Source organism: Lactuca serriola, chromosome 8, assembly GCF_051521515.1.
Source record: "Lactuca serriola cultivar US96UC23 chromosome 8, Lser_US96UC23_V15, whole genome shotgun sequence".
Classification (NCBI taxonomy): domain Eukaryota; kingdom Viridiplantae; phylum Streptophyta; class Magnoliopsida; order Asterales; family Asteraceae; genus Lactuca; species Lactuca serriola.
This window is the reverse complement of record NC_136415.1, coordinates 96,610,135-96,636,182: the sequence shown is the minus strand read 5'-3', so window position 1 is coordinate 96,636,182 and position 26,048 is coordinate 96,610,135. Positions and strand designations below refer to the sequence as shown.

General features: G+C 44.3%; 1 protein-coding gene and 1 long non-coding RNA gene across 2 annotated transcripts; both read left to right on the top strand.

The window, feature by feature from the left end:
• The first annotated feature begins 234 nt into the window (after nt 1–234).
• On the top strand, nt 235–2,996 carry SCPL29 (serine carboxypeptidase-like 29). The gene is made up of 10 exons (XM_079013609.1): nt 235–609; nt 841–948; nt 1,033–1,128; nt 1,243–1,335; nt 1,445–1,530; nt 1,614–1,874; nt 1,947–2,080; nt 2,176–2,271; nt 2,355–2,460; nt 2,718–2,996. Exons 1-10 carry the CDS (start codon nt 351–353, stop codon nt 2,910–2,912), a joined length of 1,434 nt encoding a protein of 477 aa, XP_078869735.1. The 5' UTR covers nt 235–350; the 3' UTR covers nt 2,913–2,996.
• Nucleotides 2,997–16,325: 13,329 nt separating this feature from the next.
• LOC145070177 (uncharacterized) lies at nt 16,326–18,118 on the top strand. The gene is made up of 3 exons (XR_013689851.1): nt 16,326–16,914; nt 17,684–17,751; nt 18,040–18,118. It is a non-coding gene; the product is annotated as an uncharacterized LOC145070177 (long non-coding RNA).
• The last annotated feature ends 7,930 nt before the right edge of the window (nt 18,119–26,048 follow it).

The following is a 26,048-nucleotide window of genomic DNA, read 5'->3' as shown; positions in this document are numbered from 1 at the left end:
ATGTGAAATGCTTATTAAGAAATAGGCACATCAAGAAATATCCATGAAGCTGAGATAAACTTTTAAATATTATTCCTTTCCAAAAATTATAATAGAATTTTCATTTAATATTTTTTGGGGCCCCTAAACAGTGGAATTAACGGTAACGTCCCAATTCCGTAACGGGAAGTTAACGTTCCAACAAACTACTACCAGAAAAGGGTATGGTCCCGTCTGAGCAAAGTCACCCGATCACTACCAACATCATCTTCCACTACACAATATAATAATATCTATATATGTAACTTCTCCTCGGTGCTTTCAATCAATCTTCATCTTCTTCCCGATTCCAGATTAAACCCTAAATCAAAATGCCAATTTGGAACTGGGGATTCCTTCTTTTCGTCTTCGTTTCAGTTACTAGCGTAGCTTTGTCTGTTACAGACCCGATTACTCAACAGAAGTTGGACCAGGTTTCGAACTTGCCTGGTCAGAGTTTCAATGTCGACTTTGCACACTATGCTGGGTATGTTACTGTTAATGAAGAATCCGGGAGAGCTCTGTTTTACTGGTTGACGGAAGCTGTTGAGGATCCTGCTTCCAAACCTCTTGTTCTTTGGCTCAATGGAGGTTAGCTACTTACTATGATGTATTTATTTCAGGTATTCCTGTTTTAAATACAGATTCTGCTTGATCATTGTAAATCTGGATTCGTATGATGTTAGGGCTTTGGATCAGCAATATTTATTGGTTAAAAAATTACAATAGGAATTCGTATTGATTGGAAGTGTAATATATGTGCTTATTTTAATGATCTTGTGATAATACGAACTGAGTTGCTGATCTAGATTGTTTCTATAGGGCCTGGATGTTCATCAATTGCATATGGGATGGCTGAAGAAGTCGGGCCATTTCATGTCAATAAAGATGGAAAGTCGGTTTATTTGAACCCGTATTCTTGGAACACTGGTAGGAGTTTACATTTTTTTTTTACCAAATTTAGTATCAGTTTATTATTGAAAACTTCGTTTAATAATCGTTAACTATTTGCAGTGGCAAATTTGTTGTTTCTTGATTCCCCTGCTGGAGTTGGATATTCTTACTCAAATACCACTTCAGATATCTTGAACAATGGAGATAAAAGAACTGGTATAACTTCAAACCTTTAAGTCACGTTTGGTTTGCAGAGAAGGAATTGGAATGTGAGATTCCATTCCATGAGAGAAATGAATGGAATTGAACTCATATACTGTTGTGTTGCAGCTGCGGATTCACTTCAATTTCTATTGAATTGGCTTGAAAGATTCCCTCAATTTAAAGGAAGGGATTTCTATATAGCAGGCGAAAGCTATGCAGGTAAATGATTGTAACATATTAGAATAAAACATCATTCATCATAATCTCAATTTGAAGTACAATGGATACTTAGTTTGACCTCAAAAGTCAATAATATTGTTTCTTTTAGGACATTATGTTCCTCAACTAAGCCAAGCAATTGTGAGATACAACAAAGAAAATTCAAAAAGTCCAATTAATCTCAAGGGTTACATGGTAATTTCTTTCTGACCCAATCTTGTTACAAAAGATATTAAAGTTGATCTTGCATAATTTAATTAATTTTTTTTTTGTTGAAGGTGGGCAATGCCCTAACAGATGATTATAGTGATCATGTTGGACTTTTCCAATTTATGTGGGCAGCTGGCTTGATTTCAGATCAAACTTACAAGAAATCAAACGAATTATGTGACAAGGAATCTTTTATTCATCCATCACGTGAATGTGACCAAATAGTTGATATAGCTTATGAAGAAATGGGTAATATCGACGCGTATTCCATTTTTACCCCTCCTTGCACTGCAACTGGTGTCACTAAACGCCTTTTAAGAAGATGGCATGTGAGTATTTCCTTCAATTTGCCTTATATTTTGTGAGAAGGGTATTAATGGAAACATTTTGTTGTACTACAGAAAGTCGGGCACATTGGGCAGAGTTATGATCCTTGTACCGAACAACACTCCACAATTTACTTCAATTTACCCGAGGTCCAAAATGCCCTTCATGTTTTCCACAGCAACACATCAAGAAAATGGGAAACTTGCAAGTACTACTTTTACATAAAGATCATATCTTTAAAAATAACTTATTCAATATGATATTTTATGATTGTTTGTTAATATATTGAATTTTGTTTTGAAGCAATGCGGTAAACTTGAATTGGAAAGATTCTCCTATATCTGTGCTAGATGTTCATCAAGAACTTATAAGCTCGGGACTCCGTGTTTGGATATTCAGGTTCTTGATCTTTTGAAATTTTAAAAAGGTAAAAAAATGCCACCAATTTTGTTTTTAATTTTTAATTTAATTTTTTGTTATAGTGGTGATACGGATGCGGTGATTCCCGTTACTTCTACGCGTTACAGCATAGACGCTCTCAAGCTTCCGACGGTTAGCCCATGGCGTGCATGGTACGATGATGGCCAGGTAATTCCCTCCATCATCAACAACAAACCTGTATGAAGATTTGTAGGTCCCACATGTTGAGACCTTGGATGTTTGGCCCACTGATATGGGCCAAACATCCAGGATATATGTGGTCCCATTTTTTGGGACACACATAACATATGTAGGCCATGTGATTATACATGGCCTAAGTGGGGGGCCATACAGGATCACATGATTTATGGGATGTGTGGCCCACATGAGATATGAAGGTCTGATTGGTTTTGAATAATATATAGGTTGGAGGGTGGACACAGGGGTATGAAGGGTTGACTTTTGTAACGGTCAGGGGAGCAGGGCATGAGGTGCCTTTGCATAGACCGAAGCTAGCGCTTGTGCTCATTAAGAATTTCTTAGCAGGAACTTCCATGGCATCATTTGATCAAGTGATTGAGTCCAAAACTTCTGCTTCAGAACAAGTTAGCGGCTTCTAGAAACTTCTTTGAACTTTTGACTCTTGTTGACATATAAAACACGAATAAATGTTGTGACCATTTCCTTTTGGTCTTGAAAGAGCATCTAGTGGTGTTGTTTTTAGGCAAAGAAGTAGTTGATGTAGTTTGTTGAATATATATATATATATATATATATATATATATATATATATATATATATATATATATATATATATATATATATATATATATATATATATATACTTTTTTCAGAAAGAAAGAAAGATGACTAGCAAAATACCAAATTGTCATTGCAAAATCTTTTATTAAAACACGATCGCAATTACCAAATAATTTAACACCCATATATGATATATATCCCATTCATCAACTATTGACCTCTGAAACAATGGTGACGAGAAAAGCTGCATTCCATGCTGTTTCAAGCACTAAACTTTGTTATGTTGCTACAATTTGCCGAATCTAACACTAAACTTTCAAGAATCTTGATCTTTTGGTAAAAGGTTTTTTTTTCCCTACATTATTAATTGGCTGTTCAAGATTGCATTTTTGATAATATAACATCAATTTTTATTCTAATATGTAATCACTTGATTTAGTATCTTACACTACCTGTCAATTGTATAGTTCTCAATGTCCATCATACTAAAGCGATAAAAAACTTCACTTGAAACTTCAATCATCCATATACACTAATTAGACTTTGTGTTATACCCATTGAGGAACTTTGGTTTCAGATCTACTATATGGTTGTAGAAAAACTTTGATCTTGGATATTGCAACTTTGTATTTGATCGTCTGATCTTTGATTTATAAACTTTGGTGATTCATATTCTTGGATGAGTAGAAAGATGTTGTAAGTTGGGATTTGGATCTTGAATTTTTTACTCTAAATTTTGTGAGTCTGTGAACTATGGAGGTGATGTTTGAGATGTGATATCTAAAAATAAAATAAAATTGGAACTGTTAATTAAGTTGATGTTTGAGCTTTAATTTCTGGAACTATTGGGTTGATGTTTGATCTTTCAGTTGATTAGTTGGAATGTAATAGGGTTTCTTGTCTTCAATGTGAAGTGTTGTATAACTTGTTAGACATAAGTTTTGTATATTATAGATTTTCATCTCATCTTCTGCAAAAGGACACTTGATAAATATTCATATAATTGAATTCTTCAACTAGAATTAAAGATTGTTTGTTACAAGATAATACAAAATCCTTGACGATTTGAAATGATTCACGCCAAGTCAACTCATAAAAGACCTGATCCGAAATGATTGACGATTCAAATAACAAAACTAAAGAGTATGGCTACACCAAGCTCAAACCAAACTAACTTTTTTTATTTTTATTTATTTATTTAGCCAGACTTTGATTAAAGGAAATAAAAAAAAAAAGAAGCAAACAAGGAGTATTAATTACATCAAGGGAGAGCATTATATATATGCTTCTTTTTTTTAATCTGTTTTGATAATATACGCTTCTTCATTATACGACTTGGTATTTCTATGGTTGGCATGTGAAGAAATTTAGCAGCATCTTGTCCTGTAACGAGAGCAGTAGGAGTAACAAGTCGACGATGAACTGCGTACTTGCATTCCAAGCAATTAAAGATCATCCTGTACTGCAACTCTTCACCACAGTGATTGCATCGACCATGACACTTGATCCCTTGAGTAAATGTTAGACGATGTTGGTGATCTTTTATTAGACACGTCCCTCCAAATTTGACATTGGCGAAATAGAAGATACATCTCTTATAGCGGGTATATACAACCTGCTCACACTGTAAGATTAAGGGTGCACAAGCAGTATGCATAGACTGGACACAAAAACTACAATGATAGAACCAAGATTCTGGGTTAAATTCGTCCTCGCAAATTTCACAAAAGTAGTCGCTAGGATGGTTCTCGGCTGGATCATATCTAAGGTTTAATGGATGGTCATCGTACTTATGGCTAATCATTCCAGGCAAAAGAAAAGCACACTCTATATCCAAGTAGAAATCGCAAGAAGGGCAATAGAAGGCGATGCAATTTATTAGGTAATAACCACATGCATTGCATGGTGTTTCCGATAGATTGGATGAAGCATCTATTCTTGAGAGAAGATGGTCGGGGTGAGCTTCATGCGTAATTTCTTTGGGTAGGAATGCACAATGGACATCTACATAATACTCACAAATGCTACATCCATACACAAAACCATTGGAAGGTAACATGCAAATCTTACATCCAAAAACACCAAAGAACTTTCCAGTAACGTTACGCATGAGAAAAAGTGTATGGTTTGGATGGCCAGGGCGGTCTTCTATTTTAGGGGGTAGCCTAGCACACCACTCACGAAGAACAAACCCACGATGTCGAACACACATGTAAAATGGCATTTTTGTGATCGGTTTCACACATCCATCACATAATAGTTGAATTTTCTTCAAGGGGTTGTGAAGTAAAATCGAATTCTTATTGAGTGATGTTTACTTGTCTAAAAGAACCAGTGGGTGATTATGAGTAAGATGTTTGAGCTTTTCACCATGGTTTTCCTTAGCTACAAAGTCCTTGTGATTCTTGATAAAATGGTGCTTGAGAAGTTGTAACTTTCATCAGGAAATGGACAACGGAGAAGATTAGGATGGTCATCATCTTTGAAATTTTTACAAATCTTTCCACGACCTGATAAATATGACATACTGAAATTTTATCTAATAATCACGAGCTCTCGGAGCCTCGGCCTTCCCCGACCGACCATCAGTGACACACAAGGCAACAGGAGTAGGGGCCAAGGCTGGTCTCTGAATGAGCTGAGGACACTCGACCTTCCGGTGGCCAGTCTGATTGTAATGAAAGCAAACTGAAAATCCCTTGGGGCAATCGTTCGCCATATGCCCCTCATTGTCGCATTTGTAGCAAATCCCCGATCGGCAAAATCCCTCGTGATTCTTACCGCACTTGCCACAGGTGCGGCTCTTTTGGCCTCCTGCTCTAGTATCAGCGGGCTTATCCCGCTTGGTTGCCGGCTGCGACTATACTGGTCTCTTGTCTCTCCCCTGATACTCTCTCTCCTCCCTCTTCTGAGTCTCCAGCTCGATCTCCCTCTTCCTGGCATTGGTTTGTAGCTCAGCCAATATCCGATATGATGAGTTCGCCACGAACTCTCGAATGTCCCTCCTCAAGATGCTCAAGTACCGGCTCACACGTGCCTGCTCCGTAGACATGTGCTCAGGGCAGAATAACACCCTCTCATGAAACATCCTCGTGATCTCCATCACCTTCTCTGTCTTCTGCTTGAGAGACAGAAACTCCTAGGCCAACTGTTCCCTCTCCACCTGGGGAATGAACTCATCTCGAAATAGTTGGGTGAATCTCTCCCAAGTCACTGCAGCATGATCTGTAGGAGTGTAATCAGTCGTCACAAACTTCCACTAGTCCTTCACTCCAAAGCGAAGCTGGTTTAGCACAAATCGAACCTTTAGGTTCTCAGTGTAACAACGTAAATTTTCAAACAATTTTTCATTTTTAAAACATATGTCATTCATAACAAAACCCATTGTATCACATAATATCTCAATAAACAACCCCAAAATCTCAAGTAAATAAATCTTCATCAGTGTGTACAGATCATGCCGGCGCCTTCCCGCGATCCTCGCTAGTACCTGAAACACATAACACAACCACTGTAAGCATAAATGCTTAGTGAGTTCCCCAAATACCACATACAACACATACGCCTTTCCAGGCCATAACTTTGTGGGATCTTTCGATCCAAGTGTCTCAGGGGACTTCCGTCTCGAATCCCGGCAAACCTTCCGGTCCTACCCGTATCGACCTTCAGGTCCATGTCATCTTTACCTTCCGGTCCATATCATCTTGACCTTCTGGTCCTTACCATACATAACATACATAGCATATACATATCACATAGCCGCATATAGCACATACATCTCATAGCATACACGACCTTCTGGTCACACATAGGTACCCTTCCAGGTACAGTATAGTGAGAAGACTCACCTCCCATGATGTCTAGTAAACCTTCTGGCTTGATAACCTCGATCGAGCCTCCACCTAACACATAAGGCAAACATCTCTAATTAATACTTTCTCTTGTTCTCATCGCTAATAATGGGTAGAAGACCATTCTACCCCTCCCTGACCTCTCTTGAATCAGCTTGACCAAGACCCCATGGTCAACTGAAGTCAATTCTAGTCAACGGTCAACTTTGACCAGACTCGTCGAGTGCACCCAGGTGACTCGGCGAGTCCACGCTTGTCCTCTGAATCCTCCTAAGGTCTCACTCGACTCGTAGAGTTAACCTTTCACTCGACGGGTTACCACTAGTCACGAATCGTGGGGCAACCCGACTCGACTCGTTGAGTCCCCATATGGACTCGGCGAGTTCCCTCCATGGCATCACTCAAATGACCTTCTGAGGTCAGATCTGTTTCTCTAACTTATAGATCTGACCTTCTTACACCCAAAAATCACATAAAGGTTCAAACTTTAAGCTCATGCAACACTCTTATGCCCTTATATGAAGAAATAGCTCCTAAAATGGCAACCTAGATCCATACAATGGAACAACATAAAACAGAATGGTTGGGACTCTCTGGACCTCTTAAGGTCCAGATCTAAGACTTATTCCACCTTGGGACCTCATAAGCTTCGAATCCAAGCTAAAGAAGGAATAAGAAAACCCTAGATTCAAGAAAACCACCAAATACATGAGAATGAGCATAGATTCATACCTCCTACAACAGTCCCATGCGAAGAGATGCTAGATCCACTGCCCCATCTCGTTCCTTGCTTGAGTCATGCCCTTTTCCTTCCACAAAACCCACTAAATTACTTGATTTCATCATAAGAACTCTCCCAAGGCTCCAATGGCGATTTAGGGTTTCTCACAAGAGATATGAGGCGCATCCAAGGTCATAAGTTCCTTTAAATAGGCTCCAACCCCGGAACTTAGGGTTTTCTCTGCCCAGCACCTACTCGGCGAGTCCATACTTGGACTCGTCGAGTCCTTTCAGAAAAATACCCACAATCAAATCAACGTGACTCGGCGAGTCAGACTTCGACTCGCTGAGTCCCTCCTAAATCCTCCAAATTAAAACACAAACTGACATACCCGAAATCCCGGATGTTACACTCAGGGCATGAACAAGTATAAAAACATCCCTCGACGTCAGAGATCCATCTCATCGCAACAATCGGGTCTTGGGTCCTGTCAAACTCTGGTGGCTTCATGTTGCTAAACTCTCGAAACATCAATGAATCACTCCCTGTGGCCTTGCATCTGCAAGGGCTACGGTGACTGCGACAACGGCAACCTCAGTGACGGCAACATAACGCTCATTAAATGTCTCGATCAACGTAGTCTTAATAGACTCGAACATCTCCGGAATGGCCTCCCTGATAGCTACTGCCACCTCATCCGCAATAATCATGTGGATCTCCTCGTCACTGGTACTCGCCCTCTCGGGGTTGCTGGAGTCTGAACCTAGGGTAACCACCATAGTCCTCTCTCTGGAACACAAACACATAAATCATTAGGGACAAGCTAAAGCGCACACACACATTTACACACCCCTACATGTTCCTTAGTATCCTAAGATTCCTACTTGAGTCGCGTACGGATCCGATGCTTTCAATAGTACGGGCCCAATACTGCCTTCCACACTAACCTGTATTTATCCCAAGTCCTCCTCTTAGGACCCTAATTGTCACACCCCCAAACCGGAACGGCAGAAACGTTTGGGGTCGGAGGACGTCATGTATAGTATCACAACAATTGTATAATAACAATCAAAGCAACAACAACCATTGTGTTCAAAACATTGCCTGATTTACATTAATACTATAGCAAAAGATAAGACGTAATATTACTATGCTCCGTCTTCGCAACGCCTGAGAGGGTACATGTCTACTAACTTTCCTGAGAATACAAGTGGTTTTGAAAAAGTGTTAACATTAAAGTTGGTGAGTTTATTAACGTTTTTGTTATAGAAAGTATATTCTTTATTCTTTTGGAAAAGTTCGTGTGTTTCTCCAGAAAATCCTATATTTTCTTATTAGTTGAATGGAGTGTAGTCTTAGTACCTTAAGACAAAAATATATAAGTTTCTTATACTTAAAGAATGACGCTTTGAAATTATATAAGTAATCGTATTTGTTTCCAGAAAATTTGATTGTAAATCGTGTGCTTGTAAAATAATGATGTTTATCCTGGAAAATCCTATATTTTCCATAAGTTGAGTTGTAGGCGGAGTCTAGACCGATAGTTCGAGTGCGAGACATACTTTTTTTACTTACGAGGTGAGTCTTATTACTATACTTACATGAGTGGTAATTATTGTGCAACCGTATGGGCTTATCTGTGATATTGACCGGAGGTTCTTATTTTCTTATACTGAGATATGTGATATTATGCATTCTGTCTTTGTGATTTATGTTGTATATTAGTCTGTGTATTTATTGAGATAGGACCGGAGTGTCCAAACCGAGTCGTGAGACCGGAGGGTCTTCACTGAGACACAGGACCGGAGGGTCCAACCCAAGCCGTGAGACTGAAGGGTCTTCACTGAGACACGTGACCGGAGGGTCCTTATCGAGATATAGCTATGGCAGACTAATTATTTGTGTGTGGTATTTTGGGGAACTCACTAAGATTCGTGCTTACAGTGTTGTGTGAAATGTGTTTCAGGTACATCTCAGGATCGCGGGAAGGTGCCGACATGATTGTACACACTAGCTTGTTTGTAACAGCCCGGATTTCCAGGTATTTTATTGTTTTGAATTTTTTTAGTTTTGAGAGGGGACTCGGCGAGTTGGAGCTCAGACTCGCCGAGTAGGGTCGCGATTCTGGACGCGAGATTCGTCTGGACTCGGCGAGTCCAGGATATGGACTCGGCGAGTCCACGCTGTCTAATGAAACCCTAATTTCTCGGGTTTGGGACCTATTTAAAGGGCCTTATGGCCGTCATTTGCATCCAACAGTCCATAGAGAGAAACCCTAGAGTGCTTTAGCGATTTGAGAGAGAAAGGAAGCATTTCTTGACATTTGTGTGTTGTTTAGCAAAGAAGAGGGAGGCTCTAGCCAAGAGGAGGCAAAGGAGACTGCTATTTGGTGGATTTGAAGCTTAGCCCTTCAATCTAAAGGTATGATTTCGGCTCATCTCCTGTTTTGTGAAGTATAATTGCTTTTAGGGTTTCTTGTGACCTTGTTGAGTTGATTGTATGGCCAAATAGTCCCATGCTAGTGATGAGACTTCGGATCTGGATCCATAGAGGTCCAGAGAGCCTCATTCATCAAGCTTTATAGAGAACAATGGAGGTTATGACCTTGAGTGGTGAGATTTGTTGATAATTCTCCATATATGGTCATATAGAGGTTGTTTATGCACCAAGTCTGGGGCTTTACATGGTGAATCAGTCTAGGAGGGCCAAATCTATGAATTGTTGGAGTAGATCTGACCTTAGAAGCAAGTTTGAGTGATTGCATGGCATGGACTCGCCGAGTCCGATGATCAGACTCGGCGAGTAGCTTGAAGATTGCCTTGGACCGGCCAGTGAGTGGTCCAGTCGAGTCAGGGGTTGACTCAGTGAGTCAGGGCGAGTTAGAGAGGGTTGTTAAAAGTGGACTGAGTCGAGCTGGGACTCGCCGAGTCATTCTTGAGACTCGGCGAGTTGAGTCGGGGTGGCCCCGCGATTTCTGCCAGGTGAAACTCGTCGAGTCAGGGGGGGGGAGTACTCGACGTGTAGAAAGGGAATCCTAGAGAGTTGGTGAGAACGTCTAGACTCGCCGAGTCCGGTCAAAGTTGACCATTGACCGTTGACCTGTGTTGACTTCTTTAGGGATAGTCAACCCTAGAGATAAAAAGTGTTAATTAGAATCTTGTGATGTTATAGGAGGATTAGAGCTCGGAGGATCGAGCACGAGGGATTTCCAGGGATCGTGAGATACCGAGACACGCGAGGTGAGTCTTCTCGCTATACCTTACCTTGAGTAGGTAATCAGAGTTATGTGTTAGTGTATGTATGTTATGTGTATGCCATATGTTGTACTGCATTATTTCTATGTGATTTATGCTGTGCATGATTACAGAGTTGGAACCGAAAGGTTCCTAGAGTTAGAACCTGAGGGTTCACAGAGTTGGGTGCACGGACCCATAGAGTTATAGCCTCGAGTGGCTAATATGTGTTTTATGTGGTATTTGGGGAACTCACTAAGCTTCGTGCTTACAGTGTTAGTGTTGTTGTTTCAGGTACTAGCGATGACCGTGGGAAGGCGCCGGCTTGATCTGTACACACGCAGGGGACTTTGATATATTTATGTGATCTTGGGATTTGTATGATACAGATTTGAATTTGAAACTTACTGTTTTTATGAAATTAAATGAGAAATGTTTTTTTTTATATATTGCGAAAAATTATGTTGAAATTCACATTGTTACAAGTTGGTATCAGAGCCTTGGTTTGAGGGATTCGAGTACACCTTCGGGCGTATTTGAACTCAAACTGAGGATTGAAATGTATCTTCAAAAAAAAATATAAAATAATAAAAGATTTTTGAAAAACGCAGAGCAAGAGATGTGTGTACGATCAGTCAGCGCCCGAACGGTGATTTCCCAAAATGCCTTTATATATTATTATGTGATATTGATATTGATATGATGTACCCGCATGATAGAGTAGGCCAGGTATTGCTATTAGGACTAGAGTGGCCTGATTTGTGATATCTTAGCCTAGGGAGAGGTGAGCTGCTATGAGATGCTTGAGAGTGAGTAGGTAGCAGCGAGGGGCTTATGAGAGACCTATTGGAGAGTGGTCTATGCATGATAGAGTACTTGAGACCTGGCATCCAAAGGGGAGGACTTGGGGTGTATTCTGGTGCGGTGCGGACAGTAGTATTGGGCCCGTACTACTAGAAGCACCAGAGCGGTGTGCAGCCCAAGTCAGAATCTTTGGAATGCCAAGAATCAAGGAGGAAAGAGTTGACGAGTGTGAGCATACTCGTGTGGATTCTAATTTATCGTATGTTGTATTTCAGAGGTAGATCATGGTGAGGACACGTTTGATGCCCGAGAGCAGTGGTACCAGTGAGGAGGAGATCCGCCGGATCATTCAGGAGGAGGTGGCTGCGGCCATCAGGGCAGAGATACCGGAGATGTTTGGGTCTATAAAGACCACATTGATTGAGACGTTTGATGAGCGTTATGCCGCTCTTTCTGAGGCTGCTGCTGCAGCGGCTACCGCAGCGATTGCTGCTGCGAGGCCGCAGGGTGGGGATGCGTTGCTGTTCCGTGAGTTCAGCAACACAAAACCACCAGAGTTTGATGGTACTCAGGATCCGGTGGCAGCTATGAGGTGGATATCTGATATTGAGGGGTGTTTCTTCACTTGCTCGTCTCCTGAGCATTTGAAGGTCCGGTTCGCGCTGAACCAGCTTCGCTTGGGAGCGAAGGACTGGTGGAAGTTTGTGACGGCGCATTATACGCCTGCTGAGCTGTCTGCGGTGACCTGGGAGAGGTTAACCACCATGTTTCGGGATGAGTACGTTCCCCAGGTGGAGATGGAGCGTTTAGCGCAGGAGTTTCTGACCCTCAAGCAGGGTACTGAGTCTGTTACAGCGATCACGAGGATGTTCCATGAGAGGGCGATGTTCTGCCCTGAGCACGTGTCCACTGAGCAGACATGTATGAGCCGCTACTTGAGCATCTTGAGGTGGGATATTCGGGAGTTCGCTGTGAACTCCTCGTACCGGACATTTGCCAAGCTTCAGGAAAATGCCCGGAAGAGGGAGATTGAGCTTGAGACTCAGGCCAGGGAGGAGGCGGAGTCTCAGGGGAGGGATCGGTGACCGGCACAGTCGCAGCCGGCTGCCAAGCGGGCCAAGCCTGCTGATCCCAGACCAGGGAGCCAGAAGGGCCGCACTTGCGGAAAGTGCGGCAAGGGTCATGATGGAGTTTGCCGAGCGGGGTCTTGCTACAAATGTGGCAAGGAGGGGCACATGGCCAAGGAAGGGGTTTGCAGTGTGTTTTCACTGCAACCAGACCGGACACCGGAAGGCCGAGTGTCCGCAGTTGCGCGGAGCATCTCAGGGGTCTGCTCCTGCCGCCATTAGAGCTACAGAGAGTCGACCTGTGAAGGTCGAGACGCCGAGAGCTCGAGGGAGAGCCTTCCAGCTGACTGCGGAGGAGGTCCGCGCTGCGCCCGATGTTGTGGCTGGTATGTTTCCTTTCGTGTATTTATTTTGATACATGATGTTATGCTTATATTATGTTATGTGTAGGTACCTTTCTTGTGAATTCCGTACCTGCTTTAGTGTTATTTGACTCGGGTGCGAGTCGGTCTTTTGTATCTTTGGCCTTTAGTCAGCATATCAATGTTAGTCGCGAGGCACTGAGTCGGCCTCTGAGAGTTTCTATAGCTGATGATAGAGTGATTAGTGCCACGAAGGTTTTCCGGGGATGTGTGTTAGAGATTTTCGGGGTTGAGTTTCCGATTGATCTGATTCCTATTGCGATGGGTGATGTTTGTGTCATTGTGGGCATGGACTGGTTGAGCCGATTCGGCGCGGTTATCGACTGTGAGCGTCAACTGGTGACTATACGAGACCCTAGCGGGGGAGTTCTTTCGGTGTACGGCGAGGGTACCCGTTCGGGATCAGCCTTTTGTTCGGCCGCCAGGGCGAGGCAGTGTCTACAGCAGGGCTGTAAGGGTTTTGTGGCGTATGTGTTGGATACGCGGGCGACTTCCGAGAGACCGAGTTCAGTTGAGGAGGTACCGGTGGTGCGTGAGTTTCCAGATGTCTTTCCCGAGGAGCTGCCGGGAGTACCTCCTGTGAGGCAAGTGGAGTTTGGTATTGATTTGGTTCCGGGGGCTGCGCCTATAGCTAAGGTGCCTTATCGTCTTGCACCTCCAGAGATGCAAGAGTTATCCTCGCAGCTTCAGGAGTTGCTGGGGAAGGGATTCATTCGGCCGAGCAGCTCGCCGTGAGGAGCACCTATTCTGTTCGTCAAGAAGAAGGATGGTTCACACCGGATGTGTATTGATTACCGGGAGTTGAACAAGCTGACGGTCAAGAACCGTTACCCGTTGCCGAGGATCGACGATTTATTTGATCAGTTACAGGGAGCATCTTGGTTTTCCAAGATCGACTTGAGGTCGGGATATCATCAGGTGAGAGTGCGGGATGAGGACGTCCAGAAGACAGCATTCAGGACGCGATATGGGCATTATGAGTTTGTGGTGATGCCTTTTGGGCTCACCAATGCCCCGGCGGTGTTCATGGATCTCATGAACAGGGTATGCAGGCCGATGTTGGACCGGTCGGTGATTGTATTTATCGATGATATTCTGGTGTATTCGAGATCTAGAGAGCAGCATGAGGAGCATTTGAGGGAGGTCCTTGGGGTACTGAGATCGGAGAAGCTTTATGCAAAGTTCTCCAAGTGTGATTTCTGGTTACGGGAGGTCCAGTTCCTAGGACATCTCGTTAACCAGGAAGAAATTCTGGTCGATCCGGCCAAGGTTGAGGCGGTGATGGGTTGGGAGGTGCCAAAGTCACCCTCTGAGATCAGGAGTTTCCTTGGATTAGCAGGGTATTATCGGAGATTTATCAAGGATTTCTCCAGGATCGCAGTGCCGCTCACCAGATTGACCCGGAAGGGTGTCGCATTCTCATGGGGTCCCGAGCAGCAGACCTCCTTTGAGACACTTCGCCAAAGGTTGTGCGAAGCCCCGGTATTAGCTCTCCCGGAAGGGATGGAGGATTTTGTAGTATATTGTGATGCATCGATTTTGGGGTTGGGTGCGGTATTGATACAGAGGGGTCATGTGATAGCATATGCATCGAGGCAGCTGAAGCCTCATGAGACGAGATATCCCACGCATGATCTAGAGTTGGGGGCAGTAGTGTTCGCCCTCAAGATTTGGCGACACTACTTATATGGGGTTCGGTGTACGATATACACGGACCATAAGAGCTTGAAGTACCTGATGGATCAGCCCAATCTAAATATGCGTCAGAGGAGGTGGTTAGACGTGGTCAAGGATTATGATTGTGAGATCCTGTACCACCCGAGCAAGGCCAATGTGGTGGCCGATGCGTTGAGCCGCAGGGCGGAGAGCACTCCATTACAAAATGTATGTTTGAGATTGACCATGATAGCTCCGGTATTGGATGCCATTCGTGGGGCACAGGCCGAGGCTGTGCAGCCGGAGATGCAGAAGAAGGAACGGGTTGTTGGTTTGGTTTCAGAGTTCGTTACGGATGGTCGAGGGCTTATGACTTTTCAGGGTCGGATTTGGGTACCGTTTGTGGGTGGTACGCGCACTTCCTTGATGGAGGAGGCTCATCGGTCGAAATTTTCGATCCATCCGGGGGCTACGAAGATGTATTTGGATTTGAGGAAAGAGTATTGGTGGCCCTGTATGAAGAGGGACGTCGCATGGTTCGTTGAGAGGTGCTTGACCTGCCGTAGGGTTAAGGCCGAGCACCAGAGACCGCATGGCAAGTTGCAGCCATTGGAGGTTCCCGAATGGAAGTGGGAACAGATCACTATGGATTTCATCACCAAATTGCCGAGAACTGCCAGAGGAGTGGATGCAATTTGGGTGATTGTGGATAGGTTGACGAAGAGCGCTCACTTCCTTGCCATCAGTGAGAGTTCTTCAGCAGAGAAGTTGGCAGAGTTATATGTGAGAGAAGTGGTATCTCGGCATGGGGTGCCGATCTCGATTGTTTCAGACCGTGATGTGCGCTTTACTTCCAGATTCTGGAAGAAATTTCATGAGGAGTTGGGTACTAGATTGCATTTTAGTACCGCATATCATCCCCAGACAGACGGTCAGAGTGAGCGGACGATTCAGACGCTTGAGGACATGCTTCGAGCATGTGTGTTGGATTTCGGGGGTAGCTGGGATGCATATTTACGCTTGGCAGAGTTTTCCTACAACAACAGCCATCATTCGAGCATTAGTATGCCACCCTTTGAGCTGTTGTATGGTAGGAGGTGTCGGACCCCCATTTGCTGGGGAGAGGTTGGGCAGAGAGTGATGGGCAGTACAGAGATCGTGCTTCAGACGACAGAGCAGATTCAGCAGGTCAGACAGAGGTTATTGACCGCCCAGAGCCGATAGAAGAGTTATGCAGACAGACGTCGGTCCGAGCTTGAGTTTCAGGTCGGCGACTTCGTTCTCCTGAAGGTCTCTCCTTGGAAAGGAGTGATTCGATTCAGGAAGAGGGGCAAGTTGGGGCCCCGGTATATTGGGCCATTTCATGTGATTGCGAGGGTAGGTCCGGTAGCCTATCGGTTGGAATTGCCAGCAGAGTTGGGGCAAATCCACGACACTTTTCATGTGTCGCAATTGAGGAAATGTATTGTCGATGAGTCGGCAGTAGTTCCATTAGAGGATATTCAGGTGGATGCGAGCCTGAATTATGCCGAGAGGCCAGTAGCCATCAGAGATCGGAAGATCAAGGTTCTGAGGAGCAAGGAGGTACCTCTGGTGTTGGTTCAGTGGCAACACCGGAAGGGATTAGAGATGACCTGGGAGCCGGAGCGCGAGATGCGGGAGCAGCATCCAGAGCTATTTTTAGAGCGAGACTTCGAGGGCGAAGTCTAGTTCTAGTGGGGGAGAGTTGTAACAGCCCGGATTTCCAGGTATTTTATTGTTTTGAATTTTTTTAGTTTTGAGAAGGGACTCGGCGAGTTGGAGCTCAGACTCGCCGAGTAGGGTCGCGATTCTGGACGCGGGATTCGTCTGGACTCGGCGAGTCCACGCTGTCTAATGAAACCCTAATTTCTCGGGTTTGGGACCTATTTAAAGGGCCTTATGGCCGTCATTTGCATCCAACAGTCCATAGAGAGAAACCCTAGAGTGCTTTAGCGATTTGAGAGAGAAAGGAAGCATTTCTTGACATTTGTGTGTTGTTTAGCAAAGAAGAGGGAGGCTCTAGCCAAGAGGAGGCAAAGGAGACTGCTATTTGGTGGATTTGAAGCTTAGCCCTTCAATCTAAAGGTATGATTTCGGCTCATCTCCTGTTTTGTGAAGTATAATTGCTTTTAGGGTTTCTTGTGACCTTGTTGAGTTGATTGTATGGCCAAATAGTCCCATGCTAGTGATGAGACTTCGGATCTAGATCCATAGAGGTCCAGAGAGCCTCATTCATCAAGATTTATAGAGAACAATGGAGGTTATGACCTTGAGTGGTGAGATTTGTTGATAATTCTCCATATATGGTCATATAGAGGTTGTTTATGCACCAAGTCTGGGGCTTTACGTGGTGAATCAGTCTAGGAGGGCCAGATCTATGAATTGTTGGAGTAGATCTGACCTTAGAAGCAAGTTTGAGTGATTGCATGGCATGGACTCGCCGAGTCCGATGAGCAGACTCGGCGAGTAGCTTGAAGATTGCCTTGGACCGGCCAGTGAGTGGTCCAGTCGAGTCAGGGGTTGACTCAGTGAGTCAGGGCGAGTTAGAGAGGGTTGTCAAAAGTGGACTGAGTCGAGCTGGGACTCGCCGAGTCGTTCTTGAGACTCGGCGAGTTGAGTCGGGGTGGCCCCGCGATTTCTGCCAGGTGAAACTCGTCGAGTCAGGGGGGGAGTACTCGACGTGTAGAAAGGGAATCCTAGAGAGTTGGTGAGAACGTCTAGACTCGCCGAGTTGCCGTGTGCACTCGCCGAGTCCGGTCAAAGTTGACCATTGACCGTTGACCTGTGTTGACTTCTTTAGGGATAGTCAACCCTAGAGATAAAAAGTGTTAATTAGAGTCTTGTGATGTTATAGGAGGATTAGAGCTCGGAGGATCGAGCACGAGGGATTTCCAGGGATCGTGAGATACCGAGACACGCGAGGTGAGTCTTCTCGCTATACCTTACCTTGAGTAGGTAATCAGAGTTATGTGTTAGTGTATGTATGTTATGTGTATGCCATATGTTGTACTGCATTATTTCTATGTGATTTATGCTGTGCATGATTACAGAGTTGGAACCGAAAGGTTCCTAGAGTTAGAACCTGAGGGTTCACAGAGTTGGGTGCACGGACCCATAGAGTTATAGCCTCGAGTGGCTAATATGTGTTTTATGTGGTATTTGGGGAACTCACTAAGCTTCGTGCTTACAGTGTTAGTGTTGTTGTTTCAGGTACTAGCGATGACCGTGGGAAGGCGCCGGCTTGATCTGTACACACGCAGGGGACTTTGATATATTTATGTGATCTTGGGATTTGTATGATACAGATTTGAATTTGAAACTTACTGTTTTTATGAAATTAAATGAGAAATGTTTTTTTTATATATTGCGAAAAATTATGTTGAAATTCACGGTGTTACAAGTTGGTATCAGAGCCTTGGCTTGAGGGATTCGAGTACACCTTCGGGCGTATTTGAACTCAAACTGAGGATTGAAATGTATCTTCAAAAAAAAAAATATAAAATAATAAAAGATTTTTGAAAAACGCAGAGCAAGAGATGTGTGTACGATCATTCAGCGCCCGAACGGTGATTTCCCAAAATGCCTTTATATATTATTATGTGATATTGATATTGATATGATGTACCCGCATGATAGAGTAGGCCAGGTATTGCTATTAGGACTAGAGTGGCCTGATTTGTGATATCTTAGCCTAGGGAGAGGTGAGCTGCTATGAGATGCTTGAGAGTGAGTAGGTAGCAGCGAGGGGCTTATGAGAGACCTATTGGAGAGTGGTCTATGCATGATAGAGTACTTGAGACCTGGCATCCAAAGGGGAGGACTTGGGGTGTATTCTGGTGCGGTGCGGACAGTAGTATTGGGCCCGTACTACTAGAAGCACCGGAGCGGTGTGCAGCCCAAGTCAGAATCTTTGGAATGCCAAGAATCAAGGAGGAAAGAGTTGACGAGTGTGAGCATACTCGTGTGGATTCTAATTTATCGTATGTTGTATTTCAGAGGTAGATCATGGTGAGGACACGTTTGATGCCCGAGAGCAGTGGTACCAGTGAGGAGGAGATCCGCCGGATCATTCAGGAGGAGGTGGCTGCGGCCATCAGGGCAGAGATACCGGAGATGTTTGGGTCTATAAAGACCACATTGATTGAGACATTTGATGAGCGTTATGCCGCTCTTTCTGAGGCTGCTGCTGCAGCGGCTACCGCAGCGATTGCTGCTGCGAGGCCGCAGGGTGGGGATGCGTTGCTGTTCCGTGAGTTCAGCAACACAAAACCACCAGAGTTTGATGGTACTCAGGATCCGGTGGCAGCTATGAGGTGGATATCTGATATTAAGGGGTGTTTCTTCACTTGCTCGTCTCCTGAGCATTTGAAGGTCCGGTTCGCGCTGAACCAGCTTCGCTTGGGAGCGAAGGACTGGTGGAAGTTTGTAACGGCGCATTATACGCCTGCTGAGCTGTCTGCAGTGACCTGGGAGAGGTTCACCACCATGTTTCGGGATGAGTACGTTCCCCAGGTGGAGATGGAGCGTTTAGCGCAGGAGTTTCTGACCCTCAAGCAGGGTAATGAGTCTGTTACAGCGATCACGAGGATGTTCCATGAGAGGGCGATGTTCTGCCCTGAGCACGTGTCCACTGAGCAGACACGTATGAGCCGCTACTTGAGCATCTTGAGGCGGGATATTCGGGAGTTCGCTGTGAACTCCTCGTACCGAACATTTGCCGAGCTTCAGGCAAATGCCCGGAAGAGGGAGATTGAGCTTGAGACTCAGGCCAGGGAGGAGGCGGAGTCTCAGGGGAGGGATCGGCGACTGGCACAGTCGCAGCCGGCTGCCAAGCGGGCCAAGCCTGCTGATCCCAGACCAGGGAGCCAGAAGGGCCGCACTTGCGGAAAGTGCGGCAAGGGTCATGATGGAGTTTGCCGAGCGGGGTCTTGCTACAAATGTGGCAAGGAGGGGCACATGGCCAAGGAAGGGGTTTGCAGTGTGTTTTCACTGCAACCAGACCGGACACCGGAAGGCCGAGTGTCCGCAGTTGCGCGGAGCATCTCAGGGGTCTGCTCCTGCCGCCATTAGAGCTACAGAGAGTCGACCTGTGAAGGTCGAGACGCCGAGAGCTCGAGGGAGAGCCTTCCAGCTGACTGCGGAGGAGGTCCGCGCTGCGCCCGATGTTGTGGCTGGTATGTTTCCTTTCGTGTATTTATTTTGATACATGATGTTATGCTTATATTATGTTATGTGTAGGTACCTTTCTTGTGAATTCCGTACCTGCTTTAGTGTTATTTGACTCGGGTGCGAGTCGGTCTTTTGTATCTTTGGCCTTTAGTCAGCATATCAATGTTAGTCGCGAGGCACTGAGTCGGCCTCTGAGAGTTTCTATAGCTGATGATAGAGTGATTAGTGCCACGAAGGTTTTCCGGGGATGTGTGTTAGAGATTTTCGGGGTTGAGTTTCCGATTGATCTGATTCCTATTGCGATGGGTGATGTTTGTGTCATTGTGGGCATGGACTGGTTGAGCCGATTCGGCGCGGTTATCGACTGTGAGCGTCAACTGGTGACTATACGAGACCCTAGCGGGGGAGTTCTTTCGGTGTACGGCGAGGGTACCCGTTCGGGATCAGCCTTTTGTTCGGCCGCCAGGGCGAGGCAGTGTCTACAGCAGGGCTGTAAGGGTTTTGTGGCGTATGTGTTGGATACGCGGGCGACTTCCGAGAGACCGAGTTCAGTTGAGGAGGTACCGGTGGTGCGTGAGTTTCCAGATGTCTTTCCCGAGGAGCTGCCGGGAGTACCTCCTGTGAGGCAAGTGGAGTTTGGTATTGATTTGGTTCCGGGGGCTGCGCCTATAGCTAAGGTGCCTTATCGTCTTGCACCTCCAGAGATGCAAGAGTTATCCTCGCAGCTTCAGGAGTTGCTGGGGAAGGGATTCATTCGGCCGAGCAGCTCGCCGTGAGGAGCACCTATTCTGTTCGTCAAGAAGAAGGATGGTTCACACCGGATGTGTATTGATTACCGGGAGTTGAACAAGCTGACGGTCAAGAACCGTTACCCGTTGCCGAGGATCGACGATTTATTTGATCAGTTACAGGGAGCATCTTGGTTTTCCAAGATCGACTTGAGGTCGGGATATCATCAGGTGAGAGTGCGGGATGAGGACGTCCAGAAGACAGCATTCAGGACGCGATATGGGCATTATGAGTTTGTGGTGATGCCTTTTGGGCTCACCAATGCCCCGGCGGTGTTCATGGATCTCATGAACAGGGTATGCAGGCCGATGTTGGACCGGTCGGTGATTGTATTTATCGATGATATTCTGGTGTATTCGAGATCTAGAGAGCAGCATGAGGAGCATTTGAGGGAGGTCCTTGGGGTACTGAGATCGGAGAAGCTTTATGCAAAGTTCTCCAAGTGTGATTTCTGGTTACGGGAGGTCCAGTTCCTAGGACATCTCGTTAACCAGGAAGGAATTCTGGTCGATCCGGCCAAGGTTGAGGCGGTGATGGGTTGGGAGGTGCCAAAGTCACCCTCTGAGATCAGGAGTTTCCTTGGATTAGCAGGGTATTATCGGAGATTTATCAAGGATTTCTCCAGGATCGCAGTGCCGCTCACCAGATTGACCCGGAAGGGTGTCGCATTCTCATGGGGTCCCGAGCAGCAGACCTCCTTTGAGACACTTCGCCAAAGGTTGTGCGAAGCCCCGGTATTAGCTCTCCCGGAAGGGATGGAGGATTTTGTAGTATATTGTGATGCATCGATTTTGGGGTTGGGTGCGGTATTGATGCAGAGGGGTCATGTGATAGCATATGCATCGAGGCAGCTGAAGCCTCATGAGACGAGATATCCCACGCATGATCTAGAGTTGGGGGCAGTAGTGTTCGCCCTCAAGATTTGGCGACACTACTTATATGGGGTTCGGTGTACGATATACACGGACCATAAGAGCTTGAAGTACCTGATGGATCAGCCCAATCTAAATATGCGTCAGAGGAGGTGGTTAGACGTGGTCAAGGATTATGATTGTGAGATCCTGTACCACCCGGGCAAGGCCAATGTGGTGGCCGATGCGTTGAGCCGCAGGGCGGAGAGCACTCCATTACAAAATGTATGTTTGAGATTGACCATGATAGCTCCGGTATTGGATGCCATTCGTGGGGCACAGGCCGAGGCTGTGCAGCCGGAGATGCAGAAGAAGGAACGGGTTGTTGGTTTGGTTTCAGAGTTCGTTACGGATGGTCGAGGGCTTATGACTTTTCAGGGTCGGATTTGGGTACCGTTTGTGGGTGGTACGCGCACTTCCTTGATGGAGGAGGCTCATCGGTCGAAATTTTCGATCCATCCGGGGGCTACGAAGATGTATTTGGATTTGAGGAAAGAGTATTGGTGGCCCTGTATGAAGAGGGACGTCGCATGGTTCGTTGAGAGGTGCTTGACCTGCCGTAGGGTTAAGGCCGAGCACCAGAGACCGCATGGCAAGTTGCAGCCATTGGAGGTTCCCGAATGGAAGTGGGAACAGATCACTATGGATTTCATCACCAAATTGCCGAGAACTGCCAGAGGAGTGGATGCAATTTGGGTGATTGTGGATAGGTTGACGAAGAGCGCTCACTTCCTTGCCATCAGTGAGAGTTCTTCAGCAGAGAAGTTGGCAGAGTTATATGTGAGAGAAGTGGTATCTCGACATGGGGTGCCGATCTCGATTGTTTCAGACCGTGATGTGTGCTTTACTTCCAGTTTCTGGAAGAAATTTCATGAGGAGTTGGGTACTAGATTGCATTTTAGTACCGCATATCATCCCCAGACAGACGGTCAGAGTGAGCGGACGATTCAGACGCTTGAGGACATGCTTCGAGCATGTGTGTTGGATTTCGGGGGTAGCTGGGATGCATATTTACCCTTGGCAGAGTTTTCCTACAACAACAGCCATCATTCGAGCATTGGTATGCCACCCTTTGAGCTGTTGTATGGTAGGAGCTGTTGTACGGGTTTCTTGTGACCTTGTTGAGTTGATTGTATGGCCAAATAGTCCCATGCTAGTGATGAGACTTCGGATCTGGATCCATAGAGGTCCAGAGAGCCTCATTCATCAAGCTTTATAGAGAACAATGGAGGTTATGACCTTGAGTGGTGAGATTTGTTGATAATTCTCCATATATGGTCATATAGAGGTTGTTTATGCACCAAGTCTGGGGCTTTACGTGGTGAATCAGTCTAGGAGGGCCAGATCTATGAATTGTTGGAGTAGATCTGACCTTAGAAGCAAGTTTGAGTGATTGCATGGCATGGACTCGCCGAGTCCGATGAGCAGACTCGGCGAGTAGCTTGAAGATTGCCTTGGACCGGCCAGTGAGTGGTCCAGTCGAGTCAGGGGTTGACTCAGTGAGTCAGGGCGAGTTAGAGAGGGTTGTCAAAAGTGGACTGAGTCGAGCTGGGACTCGCCGAGTCGTTCTTGAGACTCGGCGAGTTGAGTCGGGGTGGCCCCGCGATTTCTGCCAGGTGAAACTCGTCGAGTCAGGGGGGGAGTACTCGACGTGTAGAAAGGGAATCCTAGAGAGTTGGTGAGAACGTCTAGACTCGCCGAGTTGCCGTGTGCACTCGCCGAGTCCGGTCAAAGTTGACCATTGACCGTTGACCTGTGTTGACTTCTTTAGGGATAGTCAACCCTAGAGATAAAAAGTGTTAATTAGAGTCTTGTGATGTTATAGGAGGATTAGAGCTCGGAGGATCGAGCACAAGGGATTTCCAGGGATCGTGAGATACCGAGACACGCGAGGTGAGTCTTCTCGCTATACCTTACCTTGAGTAGGTAATCAGAGTTATGTGTTAGTGTATGTATGTTATGTGTATGCCATATGTTGTACTGCATTATTTCTATGTGATTTATGCTGTGCATGATTACAGAGTTGGAACCGAAAGGTTCCTAGAGTTAGAACCTGAGGGTTCACAGAGTTGGGTGCACGGACCCATAGAGTTATAGCCCCGAGTGGCTAATATGTGTTTTATGTGGTATTTGGGGAACTCACTAAGCTTCGTGCTTACAGTGTTAGTGTTGTTGTTTCAGGTACTAGCGATGACCGTGGGAAGGCGCCGGCTTGATCTGTACACACGCAGGGGACTTTGATATATTTATGTGATCTTGGGATTTGTATGATACAGATTTGAATTTGAAACTTACTATTTTTATGAAATTAAATGAGAAATGTTTTTCTTATATATTGCGAAAAATTATGTTGAAATTCACGGTGTTACATTGTTGATTTGTGTTTTGAGGATTCTGGGATATTTGACAAACAATTTTTATGTTTTGTGTTTCGAAACATTAACAAATTGGGCATGAAAGATGTTAAACTATGTTTTGTGTGGAATTAAAAATGAAAATTTTATTTGAAAACTTAGAGTGTTACAAGTTGACATTGAAATGAAAGAAGATAATTTGAATAAAAATGAGTTATTTGTCACTTATACGATATTTTTTTTAGTTTTATAAAATAATCTTTCATGGATATTAACTTTAAATAGTGTGTGCATTTTTGTTCCTATTTGTGAGGAATCAAGTGTCATAGTTCTTGGTGGTATAAAGTTGTGTTGATAAAGGTGGTTGTATGCAATTAGAGAATGACACATGTCAAGACCTAGAGACCACGGATGTTAGTTTTGTAATTTCCTTCCTAAATAAAATTATTGCATCCCTTTTTTATAAATGCTAAATGTGTTGGTAATTTTGGTGTGGTAGATGATCCGTAATATTCAACACAAATGTTCAAAGAATCAAATCTGAAGACCAATCGGCAAACACAATATTTCCTTCCTCATTTACTTTTGGTCAGAATTGGAGTTCAATTCCATTCCTATCTCGCATTTGGTTTAAAATGAATAGACACCAATCTCCTTTTCATCAACATAAAAGCTTTGCTTCCAACAAAAATCCCTAATCTAGGGAAAAGCAAGAAGGCATCAAAGTAAATAGCACCCGGTCCTATTTCCATGGGACTAAACAGGAACTGGAATCCAGTTTCATTCCAATCCTTCTTTCGGATGTAAGATATCAAGAAATAGAGAAGATGTATGTGGAAATGCAAAATATGAGATGAAATTCAAAATTATGGTACATTATACTTTGAAACAAATATTACTCAATGTTAAACTTTGACACATGCTTTAAGTATTTTAATGTTAATGTTTGGATTATATAACTATTGGATGTGTTTGATATTTAAATGTTAATGTTTGGTTTGAGATTTTATAATTATTTGATGTTTTTGATATTTTTGTTTCACATTAATAACGAAAAATAAAATATGATACTATATATTTGCGAGGGATTAGCTAGGGAAAGAAAAAAAATCACATCCTAAATTTGCGAGGGATTAGCTACAGAAAGAAAAAAAAATCACATTTTAAATTTGTGAGGGATTAGTAACAAAAAAATTGAGATTTGCAAGGGATTAGTGACGAAATATTGTATTAAGTTCTGTCGCTAGTGTCCTAAATAACCATATTAAGTGACCAATCATCGCTATGGCCGTCGCAAGAAAAAAAACTGATCCGTTGCTAAATCTCTCGCTAAGTCATTAGCCACACTTTAATTGGCTATAGAGTAAATATGTCGCTTATCCGTCGCAACGCTCTTTGCGACGGACTCATCTGTCTCTAAAACCTATGTTTCTAGTAGTGAGCTGTGACATCTAAAAATAAAATAAAATTGGAACCGTTAATTAAGTTGATGTTTGAGCTTTAGGTTGATGTTTGATCTTTGAGTTGATTAGTTGGAATGTAATAGGGTTTCTTGTCTTCAATGTGAACTGTTGTATAACGTTTTAGACATTAGCTTTGTATATATTATAGATTTTCATCCCCTCTTCTGCAAAAGGACATTTCATATATTTATTCCTGTGATCACCATCCGATCATGAATAATTGAGTTCTTCAACTAGAATTAAAGACTGTTACAAGATAATATAAAATCCTTCATGATTTGAAATGATTCACACCAACTCATAAATCCAAAGCTAGTTAAAAATGATTGACGATACAAATAACAAAAGTAAAGAGTATGGCTACATACACCAGGCCCAAACCAAACGACTTTTTTTTTTTTTTTTTTTTTTTTTTATTTATTTATAATTATTACATCAATGGAGAGCATTATATGCATATGTTGGTATTACAGGGGAGGCTAAAACTGGTATATATGCAGGTTTTATGAATTAAAACAGGGGACAGAAGGACG